General features: G+C 39.4%; 2 protein-coding genes across 9 annotated transcripts in view; one reads left to right on the top strand and one right to left on the bottom strand.

The window, feature by feature from the left end:
- Nucleotides 1-1527: 1527 nt before the first annotated feature.
- Nucleotides 1528-13465, bottom strand: part of LOC116929056 (G-protein coupled receptor moody) — a 17414-nt gene continuing 5476 nt past the window's right edge. The window contains exons 1-10 of one of the 7 annotated variants that reach the window (XM_045178014.1): nucleotides 11415-11432; nucleotides 7554-7703; nucleotides 6891-7031; nucleotides 6003-6109; nucleotides 5724-5793; nucleotides 3909-4036; nucleotides 2738-2882; nucleotides 2456-2637; nucleotides 2146-2304; nucleotides 1528-2052 (exon numbers count right to left, since the gene is read on the bottom strand). In XM_045178014.1, coding sequence (XP_045033949.1) covers nucleotides 1895-2052; nucleotides 2146-2304; nucleotides 2456-2637; nucleotides 2738-2882; nucleotides 3909-4036; nucleotides 5724-5793; nucleotides 6003-6109; nucleotides 6891-7031; nucleotides 7554-7702 — 1239 coding nt within the window. In that variant the 5' untranslated portion in view covers nucleotide 7703; nucleotides 11415-11432 and the 3' untranslated portion in view covers nucleotides 1528-1894. Of the gene's footprint in view, nucleotides 2057-2145; nucleotides 2305-2455; nucleotides 2638-2737; nucleotides 2883-3908; nucleotides 4037-5723; nucleotides 5794-6002; nucleotides 6110-6890; nucleotides 7032-7553; nucleotides 7743-8537; nucleotides 8793-11414; nucleotides 11433-13465 lie in introns of those variants that run through there. The other 6 variants (XM_045178012.1, XM_045178010.1, XM_045178013.1 and 3 more) reach the window with 6 other exon arrangements.
- The window catches only part of LOC116929051 (G-protein coupled receptor moody), a 21576-nt gene continuing 19195 nt past the window's right edge, over nucleotides 11085-13465 (top strand). Inside the window, exons 1-2 of one of the 2 annotated variants that reach the window (XM_032936199.2) lie at nucleotides 11085-11691; nucleotides 13072-13463. In XM_032936199.2, the coding sequence (XP_032792090.2) occupies nucleotides 13197-13463 (267 nt within the window). In that variant the 5' untranslated portion in view covers nucleotides 11085-11691; nucleotides 13072-13196. Of the gene's footprint in view, nucleotides 11692-12361; nucleotides 12893-13071; nucleotides 13464-13465 lie in introns of those variants that run through there. The other variant, XM_032936200.2, reaches the window with a different exon arrangement.

The raw sequence follows: 13465 nt of genomic DNA, 5'->3' as shown, positions 1-13465 counted from the left end.
TGTAAAGGAAAGTCAGTAACCAGCTTTCTCGTGCTATTTTTTAATTTGATCTACGTTGAAGAATTTATATGAATAGTTAAAAAAAAAAAAAAAATACCAAAAACCCCAAAAAAAAGGGAAAAATTAGAGGGGAAGGGGGAAATTTGGGCCCATGTATTCAAATACGGATTTCAGTGAAATGTTGATGTTGTAAACAAACTAGAATAAAATTAAAATAAAAAAAACCAAAATTTTTTTTAAGGAAAAAAAAAAAAAAAAAAAATAACTTACATAAAGATTAAATAGCCTTAAATGCAAAAAAAAAAAAAAATGTACATAATTCAGGCAAACATTTCCAGGTGAACATCGTATAAAGTGAAACACCTAAAATGTGCCAAATTTTGCTCAATGCATACCACTGTTCCCATAAGTCATATCTAGCAAAAATTCGCTTACATCTGACTTTGCAGGCCTGTACTATACATATGCATGTATAATGCCTATGCGACATGCCCCATTTGCAATGTATCAACTTGCCCCAACCCGGGTTTTTTTAAAAAAAAATTTTTTTTAATTTTTATAATTGATTAAAAATCCATTGTTACAGTTCAATAGAGGACAAATTTTCTATAAAACTAATATTTTTTAAAAATTATATGCATACCAGAAAGTAAATTGATGAATACCAAGCACGCAATATTGTGGTTTGACGCAAAAATTTCGTTTTTTCATTTCTAAACTATTTGGGATAAATTTATAAAAGTTTGCACAAATTGCGCACAAAAAACATTTTTGCTTGAATTATTTCAATAAAACCTCTTCACAATTTTTAATTAGGAATTAAACTTCCCCCCCCCTACTAATACGCTAACGTAACGGGCCAATAGATGAACACAGTTAAACATGAAAAGCAAGTAACAGCACGCGCGACGTGAAATCGTACCCGAATTCCGAACGTTCACGTTACATTTCCACCTCACTAAGCGACATAATTGGGGTAGCATTTAAATGGCCTATGGGAAAGAGGGATTCGCGAGAAACGTTCTCAATGTTGCAACCCATTGCAGTTGGATAGCTGGATAGGAAAAAGTAAGGCGGATAAAAAAAAAACAAGAAAAAGAAAAGATGATTGTAAATATCCAGCAGACGAGACGGGAAAGGTGTCTGTGAAAAATGGCTTGCCATTATCGTGCAGGATTTGCGTGCAAATCCTTTCACGACCGTTTTTCTTTTTTTCGCCCCCGAATTCGGAGAGGGGAGAAATGAAACGACGAGGCACTTCACCGACGCTATCACGGGGATCATTTCTTACATTTGATATCAAACACGAGTCGCTGTTATAGGATCACGCACGGACATCAAACTAGGCCACCCATTTCAGTCGGGTTCTCCACATCCTTTTAAAAATGGACGATTGATTTTCTCGTTTTTCCAAGGATTCAGCGAGAGAGAGGAAAAAAAATTAATGGCAAACGGTATTGGCCTCTTTTCGTGATCGGTGCACGCACACACGGATAACTCGAGTAATAAACGCTGGCATGGGAAACGTCACATCTTTGTTCCTTTATTTAGCCCGTCAAAACGTCAAATAATACGGCCAGGATTTTGTTTTAACGAAAAAATAAGGACATGGAAAATCGCGCGAGGAAAACAAACAAAAATAAAATTGCGCGGAGTTCTCTATAAGGAAATGACCAATTACGACATTTTAACATGACACAAATTTCTCTACCCCATGGCCATAACTTATCATAAAAAAAAACAAAAAAACCCATAAAAACAGAAGAAAAAAAAATGAGATTAAACTAAAAACTAAACCGAATAAATTGTAAGATCGAATTAAAACAAAACAAGACAAAAGCATAAGGCTTTGAATGAATGACTGTATACATACGACTTGTATGTTATGTGCTGATCAACAGGCGTTGCTCAATCGGTTGAGAGGAATGTCAACTGGATTGCTAGAGGTTCGTTTACTCTTGGCAAGAACTCGGTCAGGATCCGGATGATGCACGGCCATTACCGCTACGGAAGCATTCGAGCTGGCCGTCCTGTTGGCTACGCCGTGCATGCCTTTCTAGGCGAGAATAAAAATAGTATTTTTTTTTTTTTAATCCCCTCCCTCGCATAAAATCGGATTTAAAAAAATAATAATTTATGTTTTACCCGACGCGCTATTGGTGCAATGTTTCGTATCCGGCGTCCACCCGGTGCAAAAGAGAAGATCTTTGTACGCCTGTCTAAACTGGCGGTTCATCGTCACGTAGATTATTGGGTTAATACAGGCCGATAAATAGATGAGAACGTAGCTGATGACGTGAGCGTCTTTTATTGTGAAAATATGCAAATGAACGCAAATTCGATTAAAAAAAAAAACGAAACAAAAAAACAAACAAAAGAAAACTCGTTATCTTCCGTCGCGATCGTTTGACTAAAGAAGAAAAGAAAAGAAAGACGTAAATGGCCATCGACTTACCGGCTCGTTCCACTTTCTTGTCGACAATCTTGATAATGGCTGTTGGCAAGTAGCAGACAATAAACGAAACGAAAATGATGAGGATCATTTTAGTCAGACGCCAATCGCTTCCAGTGCGACCAGGAGTCGCCGTAGTCGTCGCCGTAGTCGTTGCCGCATGTCCCTGGACTCTCGTTCTCGACCTGGAGGAAAGGTCAACCACACCCAATTGTATCAGAATAAGAAAAGAAAACGAACAAAAAAAAGGGGTGGGGGGGGTGATATAAGATTGGGAAATCTCACTTGTTCACGGTCCAGAAGATACCAGCATAGCAGATAACAATGGCTAGACAGGGTGTTAGGAATCCGATCAGGAACAAGGTCGTTTTCGGTCCTTTAGACCCGATGATGGAACACGAGCCCAGGCAAGTATCGAAACCAAATTTCCCTGGGCACATTTTTAAAAAATCTTGTTACGTCTCAACATTTTTTTTTTTTTTTCTGCATTATTAGAAATTCTATAGCATCAGTTAGAAGGAGAGGCGTTTAAGGAAGAAATCTATTGTTTTCTTTTCTAGAGTTTTGAGGCCAATTTGAGAAGAAGGTCGCAACCCAATCCATCCCACTGTGTTTCTTTTATTGGCTGGAGGTACGCGGGACGTAATTGGCGTAGATAGATTCGTGACGTCAGTGTTTTCTAGCTTGTTATTCTTAGAACCAAAGGCGGGTATAAAGGGTTAAGTCTGAATCGATCAATTGAACACAAACTTTTCATCGTAATAGAGAGCAAAACAAATACACAAAAAAAAAAGTATAAATAAAAGATTACAACTGCGAAGGCGGAAGAAAAGGAGAAAAAAAAAAAAAAGATCCGGCCTGCGGTTGACGTTGAAAAATGATACGAGTCGCAGACGCTTGGTAGATATACCGCCCAACTCTCTTTCTCTCTCTCTCTCTTTTTCCATTGAAAAAGACCTCCCGTTTCCGAGCTTTTGGGTGCGTGGCAAAACTATGGTCCATTCTTCTCGGCCCGTCACAAATTCTTATTTCTTTTTTTTTTTTTTGTTCGTTCGCTTTTTATTTTCTCTTTCACCCTTTACCGCATCTGCACCGAGTGCACGAACGCTGTCGACAGTTATTATTCACACCACCCCCGCACACAAAAGCTTACATTTTTCTTTCTTTTTTTGTTGTTGCCTCCCCTAGAAAACAACTACTACCGTCCCCACTTTTTTTTCCTTTTTCGGCAGCCAATGCACGTCATCATATATATTTAAACATACTTTTCTAGTTTAGCTATTCCTCCTGCATTACAAGAAAAAGGGGGAAAAAATATATATATATACTCGTCTATTCCGCCCCGCCAAATATGTTCAACAACAACAACAACAAAAAAGGGGGGGCAAAAATACTACTAGTACTATGTGATACGTGCCAATGTTATAAAGCCTTTTAATAGATGACGTCAACATACCCCATCGACTGGTCAAGGTGGGCATCAACGTCAGAAAAGAGAAAATCCACGAGAAGGCAACCATACCGGCGACGCTCCGTCGAGTGTAAATCTTCTTGTACATGTGTGGGTAGGCAATCATCACGAACCTTAAACAAAAACAAGCCCAACACACACAAATCAACGTTAAAAATGTGCGTTTTTAGGGAAATAGTTGCAACGAGATTCAGATTCTTGGGTCTTTTTGTTGGCAAAATTCTCACATCTCGCGTTCCAGTAATTACTAGACCGCTCGCCTATCCACAATGCAAAGGTTTGACGGATTAAGTCAGACGAGCCATTCTACTGGCAAATTGAGTAGTTTTTTAATCGGGATTCTCGATTAGCGTTACACGCAAACGCACGAATGATGAACAACAAAGCGCACGTAGACAATTGAGACACTTCCCACGAGAGATGTCCACGTATCTTCCGATCTGATTCTCACCGCTGTTACAGGAAGACACACCCCCCACAAAAAAAATATATATATAGAAAAGAAGAAAACAAAAGAATGGATGTTATTCTATTTTTAATAACATTTCTCCACGGCCCAGTAAAATAAAAAGCTATATAGATGCTCAAAAGAGAGATACTCGCGTTAGAGACTGGCCCACGTCGAGGCAATAAAAGCGTACGCCACGGCCTGCGAAAATCGTATCAACGGTGATATCAAACAAAAGAAAATGGGGGGATGGGAGGAAGTGACTGAACGCTCGTTAATCCCATGTGTTACCCCCCTCCCTTCGGTGGTGTCTGTGACGTTTTTCTTCTTCTTCTCAATAAATAAAAATAGAAAAAAAAAAGGAAAAAATTGCCACGACTTGCTCGTCTTCTAGATTTATCCTATTGCCTTGTCATTTCACATTTGTTATACATACCGATCAATAATAGGCCGTCCCAAGTGGAAGTGGGAAAGGAAGTATTGCCGAGAAAGGACGTTCTCAACGTATGGGCATGAAGGTTGAATTTAAACGCCAGTAAACATAACAACATTGAACGACAATTCTAATCAGAACTTGTAGGTCGATTAAACTCTACGCTACAGCTGCTTCGTTCTTCGAAGAAAAGCCATTTTTTTTTTTAGAACGAGTTGAACATGGGGGTTTCTCTTGCCTTTGTCAATCTAATTTTCTCGAGGGCTGTACACTAGACGCGAAGCCATCAGTTGGTGAGCATAGAAACGGACGCAACCCCCCCCCCAAAAAAAAAAGGTACGTGATCCCCGCCTGTTATTCCTAGAAGTCTGCGATTGTAATCGATTCCGATCGCAACCAGACGGACTTCCTTTTTTTTGTTGTTGCTGTTGTTCAGCAAAGGGCGTCGGGTCCTTTTTCTCCTCTAACCAGAAAATCCATCAGAGCTTTTTATTCTGCCATTTTTTATTTTTTTATTTCGGTTGCTGAGGGAAAGGGATTATTGCAGTGTGAAACTCGCAAAGAATCCATTCCTCCTCTGAAATCAGTACAATGGAGGAAAAGGAGTTTCTCTTTTCTTTCCGAAATCTTTATGGGTTTTCCTTTTAACCCAAAACAAAATTGGCCACAAAAAAGAAGAAAAAACACAATAGTGTAACTAGACTTGTATAAACCTAATTACTAAATTGGCAACTCCTAGTTACGTTTGTTCGAACTTGAATCGTATAACTGCTTCGCGAATAAATAGTTTTTCGCATTATATCGACCGTGCGCAATGCACGCACAGGTGGGGATCGTGACGAACGTCAAAAGATGCACACGCCTCAGAATATCTACATCAATTTGCAATGACAGCAACTAAAGAGATGAACAAACTAACCTGTTAATGGTGATCATGGCGATGGAGAGTAAAGAAACACCGACATTGGCGTATTGAACCAATGGGAAGACTAGTTTCGGTCGTGTCCACGTCCATCAAGGAAATATATTAAAAGAAAGAAAGAAAAAAAGAGTTGAGAAATGAATAAAACAGTCGTACACAATCTTCATCCTGCAAGAAAAGCTTAAGCATAATACAACAATGGTTTGCAGTGGGGGGGATTCACTGAGAATTCTGCACGAAAAGACGAGGCTTAAATGATTCAGACTGTATACGTACTGACGCACATGATGTCTTCGTCTCCAAAGTAATTGCGATCGTTGAGGAATCGGTAGGCGGTGAACGGCATTACCAGAACGCAGAAGCTCAAATCCGCCACGCACAAACTTCAGATGCAGCAACCGACCAAACATGAAAAAAAAAACAAAATTTCATTCAACATCATCATCAAGATCGATAGTAGTCGTCCATCAAATAAAAAAAAAGGGACTGGCTTATTATACGTCAAGCCTATAATAAAGAGACTTTATATATATATATAAATTTTCTTTCTTTTCTTAGGTGGGTGTTTCCTTCTTCTTCATTCGTGACGAGCACGGAAAAGAAGGGGGGCTACAACCCATCAAGCATGTTTTATTTATATTTCGCAGGCGATATACGTATAGGGTTGTACGGTAGGGCTTGTATGTGCGCCCGAGCGGCTAATAACGAATGGGGGCGCTCGGGACTAGCTAGAAGCTTTAATGATCCTTTATAAAGCACAGTAGAGCAAAGAAACACGAGAGATGAATAATCATTCGAAAGTCAGTTTTTGTTTTTTGTTTTTTTCCTTTTCTCCCTTCTTGTTTTTACCCTCTTGCCATTAAAGCTGTCGGCCAAAGACGTCAACAAACCCGTGATGTACACACACACACACAACATTCTCGGCCGACCGAAGCCAACGATTTATAGGGACATTTAAAACGAGAGGAAATGGTTCACTCAACATTTTACGTCTTTTACAGATTTTTGGAATGATTTTCTTTTCTTTCTTTCTTGACTTGGGTAAGATGCACTTGTCACGGTTCGAAGGATATTTTTAATGCGAGGACAGAGTTAAAACATGGATAGAATAATAACCTAAATTTAATAATGAACGATAATTTAAAAAAAAAGGGAATAACAGACCTGGTGATGAAGGCCACCGTTAGATTGCGTATTTTCGGGCTTTTAATTAGCGCTGCAATAGTTAACGCGTTACCCAATACTCCCATCATAATAATGAAGATGGTCATGACACCCGAGAAGCGCCTCAATCCTAAAGACGACCTGCAGACAAGACGGAAATTTCATTCGAATTAGTTTCGATAGCAACAATTTCAACGACAAAGAGGCGGCAGCGGAATTCCTTGAATGAAAAAGACGGAGCTTCAAGAAAGTTTGATTTGACTGGGGGCCCAAAGTTGTCATAGGCAACCGCGTTTTACACGAACAAATATCGAAAGTTTTCGCTCGGTGGCATGTACCACAAAATAGCTTAAATCAAATAATAATAATAAAAAAAAAAAAAACGTGTGCGAGCATCACAGATGGCGTGCGCGCATGATCCCTCCTTCTTTATGTTCAATTTTGTATTTACTTCTTTACTGCGAAAGTTTTAAAAAAATAAAATAAACTTTCGGTAAGGAGAATGGCGACAAGGGGTAGCTTACTTGGATGCCAACTTCCGTTTCCTTTTCGAAATGCGCTGCGGGGTCGGATGACTCCCCCACACAAGCAAAAGTTTGCGATGCAACAACTTTGACTAACGACAAAAGAAAAAGAAAAAAAAGCCAAACTTTGCATAGTTACCTGCTTAGGAAAATATCGTTGTAAATAAACGAGTTATTGGCGCTGGTGTTCGTGTTAATACGACGATGGCCGTTGTGCTGGACCGCCATCAACATCAGCAGATCGTTGGTACCGTTCAAGTGGCTGCAGCTGTCGGCCACGAGCTCCATCCTAATCCATCAGCGTGTCCAAAAGGATGCGGATCCAAACATGTATATATGTAACGGAAAGAGAGAAAGAGAGAGAGAGAGAAGGGAGTGTTATTCAATGCGATCGGGCGCATAAATCATCAATGAAACATTGTAAAGTGGACGGGACCAGAGTGGGATGAAGAGGGTGCCAGAAAGAGAGGAACTCCGAGTTGAGAAACGCGCCAGCTGGAGGGCGGATGCTAAGAGCAATATTTTTTTTTTTACATAAAAAAAAAGGGGAAAAACAAAAAAATACTACGAAAGAAAAAGATGAAACGACATCCATCACGATGAAAATGCGACGACGTTCCCAAAATTTTCTTCGCCGTCTTACGTACGAAACTGACAGAAAAATAACCATGCCATTTTATCCGGCGGATTTTACCCGGGGTCTCTTGAATAAGCGATCCCTACTCCGAATAGCAAAAGAACAAATCCAATGGGAGACCTCGCAACAACAACAAAAATAAAAGGGGGGGCAAACGGTTGAAGAAAAGAAAAACAAAAAACGAAATCTCGTTAACGAATCTGACGTGACGACTTGATCCTTCAAAAAAAATTTTTTGTTTTCTTGTCTCACTTTTCCTTTTTTATTGTCAAGCAAACTCGACGACGACGTGGTTACTTCTAACAATAATTCACTGCGACTTTCGTTCAGATTCGCATAACGAGGTTTTTGGTTATTGTGTTTTCACAATCGATAATGCACCGCTCAACGTCCTCGTTTTATTTCGCCCGATTCGCTTATTCAAAGCAACCCCAAAACACTAAAGATAATCCCTTCAATTTGAATTCAGCCGTTCTGAAAACTCACCCCACTACAATATGGAAAGGCGATTGCAAAATACCTTTCAATGAATTCCAGTGTCCGAAAATAATAAATAAATAAATAATTTGATTCCTTTTTACTTTAATCCGATTGTTTTTTTTTTCGTCTTCAAGCGGATTCCAATCCGAAATTCGCTGATTGTATCTAATCCGAACAAGTTGCTGCCGTTGACGCACAGTCAGACATCACTGACGATCCAATTAAAACTGAAAACACCCCAACTCTGAACTGCGATGTGTGTGTGTGTGTTTGCCATTGTACATCTGTGTGTGTGTGTGTCTAAGCGTCACTTTTGAACCCGCCTCTTCCTCTGCCACTTGAAATCAAAAACTTACTGGAAAAGAAGAAACCAAAAAAACAAAAAAACAAATTCGATCTTGAAATCCAAATCTCTCTCCTCGTCGCTGTTTCGTTGTACATCCCTGTTTCCGTGTACTTACAAAGGCAACACACAAACACACGTATCAGAACAGGATGTGTGTGTGACTGTGTGCAGTCGGTGGCTTTAGATTTTTGCGGTCCCGCGTGAGGTTCCGACGGGAAACGTGTGTCCTGCCAGCCATTAGAAAAATAAAAAAATCACGCTCCTATTTTGTGTTTGTTTTCTTTCTTACTCTGCTAAATTGTAAAAAAAATTAATAAAAATAAAAATAAAGAAAAAAGTCCGAATTTGTAAAATGTCAAAGACAAAAGTCAGCTGTTTGTGTAAATCCCGAGTCAAATGTAGTTATCTTCTAGTTGGCAGAACAAAGAAAGAACTTGTTATTAAATGGCCCAGTTAGGCAGTTGGGTCGCAGTTAATTCGGCTAAAGCGGAGACACACACACACACACACACACACAAAAAGCCAATGGACTAAAGGAAACTGATGTAATTCGATTAAGGGCTTGCTTTACAACTGCGGCTTATTCTTTTAATTTTCTTGTTCTCGTGGCGAAGCGACGGACAGTCGGCCCAACGAAACGACGTCGTGAATCATCAGACAATTACGTCACGACACATTCAATCAAACTATGCCCTACGATCTGCCGATGCGCTTTGTAATCCAAGAATGTAAGTTAAGTAACTGCTTTTGTTATTACTTCACGGCTTTGATCAAAAACCGAAAGCTCAGTCGGATGGATTTGGATTGTCAGATTATTTGGCCGACTACGACGGACCGACAGAAACAGCTGTCACTATTAAGACTGCTACAATCAACGCCGCTCCGATCTCTAGGCTGAATTAAAAAGGAAAAAAACAAAAGGGAAGCAAAGAAGAAGAGAAACAAAAAGAAATAAAAATAAAAAAAAGGAATCAACGCGTGGATTCAATCAAAATAAGTGAACGGGAATCGAAAGAAAAGAAAAGAAAATGCAAAAGCTCATTCGTCTTGCGGGTCAAGCGTCAGTCACTCTTAACGTATAGTATATAGTAACACATATGGTATATAAAAGGCAGGAATATTGGATTTTCGCGGCGTCGGGCAACAGATGAATCGGATTTGAAGGCAGTCAATTAGAAGACGACGAAGAAGAATGGGATTGTTGCAACTAGCTACCACGGGCTTGCCTCTAGTCCGTTGAAATGTTGCATTATTGATAAATGTACGAGAAATAGGGAGGACGGCGGTGGGCGAGGCTTACAGCAAGCCTCGATTTTTAAGGCGCCTTCCGCCCGAATAGATCCAAACATTTCGTACCAACGACTCTCTGGTATCAAATAGTAATATATTACATGGTTCTCTAGCTGCCGCTATAATAACGAGCCCAGAAAGAAAAAGAAAATGTGGGTGATTTATAGCTGTACGAGACGGGGCACGTGATTTCCTCCCCCGCAGTTCCAAAAGTGGACACAATATGTTGAACTATATTAGTTGGAATGAATAACACTGTTTGCGCAGATTCATACACATGTGTATAAAAATATACTTTTAAAATGGACCTTTGTCGTTAAAAATAAGAAAATTTAAAAAAAAGGGGCAGATTGTGACGTCAATAGTTTCCGTTCAACCAGAAAAAGAAACGATAGAGAAAGAGAAATTTTTCTTTTCTCAACACATTCTTATGCAATTCGACCCCGCCCGCCCAAAAAAAGAAAATTCGTTTCATTAAACGTTCAAAAGATGGAGCCAACAACGTCGACTTTTACTTTTCTTCTCTTTTCCCGATCACAGAAGGGAGAAATAATCTTTTTAAAAAATTAGTCGGACGCACTGCTCGATTTCATCTGCAAGTTTCGGCAACCATGTGTTGCTTTGAAACAAACGCGAAAGTCAATTTTGATTTTCCCTCAATTTAAGAGAAACATTTTTAAACAAACGAAAAAAAAACAAAAAAAAACAAAAAAGAATCGGTAGAGGGTAAACAAACAAAAAAAATTGCCTTGAACGCCGCGAAGGAAATTCTCTAGCGTGAAACAGAAAAACAAAAAAAAAAACAAGACGGTGTGCACGATGGAAAGAGAGAGTTATACGCGGCGCTAGCGCACACGAAAAACGAGGCGACTCTATATATATGTAAGGAAACGGGTGACCTGGAAAAGGCCCCAGTCTCACGCCGTAGTCCGAGCTGTTCACGTCAACCGAACGCGGGCACTTGCAGCGAGCAAACAAATTTCGTGAACACACGAGTTGGGCATATAGCTATCTTGTTGTTTTCCAAACTTCTTTTCAAACAAATGAAAAGAAACAAAAGGAAAAGGAAGAAAAAGGAGACGTGTGTTTAAAGGAAAAACACGTGAACTGAACAGAAAAGAAAAGGAAAAAAACCTTCTTCCTTTTTATGGGGGAGGGGCGGACGGGAATTGAACTTGGATTGTGATTTTAAAAAAACAAAAACAAAACAAAAAAGTGGAAACTACTTGTGTTTTTTTAATAAGTACCGTGCTCTTCAGCCGTGCGTGAATTTTTGCCCGAAGAAGAACTGGAGGCTGAAAAAAAAAAAAAAAAAAAGAGTAAATAATTGGCTTCCGGACCGGAATAGCATAGAAAGTTCATCGCCTCCCTATTCACAAATTTCCTTTAGAAATTTTTAAAAACAAATTACGCCTCGAAAGAGACTTATTGTTATTGCTCCCCCCCACCCCCTCATCAGCTCCTTTCAGTCACGAAACCTGCGGATTTGGTCGGGCATGGACTTGACGGTTCAATCATCATGCGGTAAATGGAACCACCTAATCTTATTTGCCTACACTTTTTTTTTTTTCTTCCGCCCCTTGCAACTTCAGAAGCAAATTAAATTATTATTATTTTTTAAAACTTGTCTATTGGGACGTTATCAATAAAAACATGCGGCGCTTGAATCTTTTGCCATTTTCTTTTTTCCAGTTTTATTATTATTTATCTGATGATAACAAACAGACGGAAGAAAGAAAAAGCCTATCATTCCGGATGTTTGGAAATGGGCTAGAAAAATATAGTCCCCATATTTCTCAATTAATGTCTCTCTCTTTCTAGCCTCTATTTATTTCCCCCAACTTTTTTTTTTTTTGTTCTTTCCCTCCATCCCTTCCAGATCTCTTACATTTACGATTTGGATGTCGTGCGATTGATTTACGTTCTACTAGACTGCTATAGTATACTAGTAGTATCTAGTAGTATATATATATATACGTGAACTGTAGAGCTGTTTGTCTTTATTGTCATTGTCTGTCAATCGGTTGAAGGACGAACTCGACTCCCTACAACATTCTGTGACTCGTGCCAAATACTTTTGACCTGTGTGTGCCCAGCCAAAAATGATTGGATTTCCCCTTTATTTATTTATATTCCCCCCACTGTGAACGAAGGGCGCATAGAAAGAGACGGTGCACGATTGAGAAAAAAGAAAAATTAAGTTCCGCCTTTTTCCAGTTTTACAAATGAAAACGTGTACGGTACAGAGAAAATGGGGCGCATTTCATATCGCAAATCTGTTTTTTTTTTTGTGATCCAACTTTCTCCAAAAAAATCGCATCGCTGGTAAACCGTAGACAAATCAAATAATCACACATTTGGGGCGGTCATGTAGAAAAAGAGAGAGTGAAAAAAATCGTTACGCATTGGCTTCCAGAATAGTCAACTGGCCAAAAACCTTGACGTTTAGTTTCACTTTCCCTTTTTGTTTTTGTTTTTCTTCTATTCGAATGGATGCTGTTCCTCTACTGTTTCAATGCATTATTCAATCGGTATGAAGACCAGAGAAATCCCTCAATACTTAAGAATAAAAGCCACTGGGTTAATGAGGTAGTTTTGCTCTTTAACTTGCGGATTCGCTACGTTACTTAATATTCCGCTAATATCGAAGTTTAAACGCCATTTTTTTTTTTCTTCTTCCTTCCTCCCTTTTGATGAATAATCGATGAGCATCGTTAGCAACGAGGTAATAGAAAGACCCACAACCCCCACTAGATTGCTACTATGCTGTTGTTTCTCGGTGATTTCTTTCCCTGTCATTTGTTTCGATTCTCTTTCTTCGTTTGCTCTTCTTTTCCTATTTTTCCAGCTTTTATCTTTCAAAAAAAAAAAAACTGCATTTTTCTTTTTGATTTTCTCAAACAGGGTAGCGCACTTTGTCGACTGAACAAACACATTGAAAGCGCGGAAAACGAAAAAGTTCAAGCCGATCTCTCAAATAAATCAAAGACGTTTCAAAAAAAAAACAATAAAAAATAAATAAATAAATAATGGAAGTGTTGCTGTGGATGAACTCTAATTGGTCGGCGACGGCCATGGCTTTGGTGACTGATGGAGCCACAAGTTTGGACTCGACGGATCGAAATTCTACAATGACCACGCCTTTGTCAACGGTAACAGACGACAGCGTCCAGCCGCTATTTACCGAATATCCAGACGAAGTGCTGCATTTCGCCGTTGGCGCTTGCGTCCTTTTCACGCTGATTGGCGTCCCGGGCAACTTTATTACCATAGTCGCTCTTCTACGCTACACAAAAGT

The sequence above is a fragment of the Daphnia magna genome, linkage group LG8 (assembly GCF_020631705.1).
Source record: "Daphnia magna isolate NIES linkage group LG8, ASM2063170v1.1, whole genome shotgun sequence".
In the NCBI taxonomy this organism is placed as follows: domain Eukaryota; kingdom Metazoa; phylum Arthropoda; class Branchiopoda; order Diplostraca; family Daphniidae; genus Daphnia; species Daphnia magna.
This window is presented reverse-complemented; position numbering and strand designations above follow the sequence as displayed.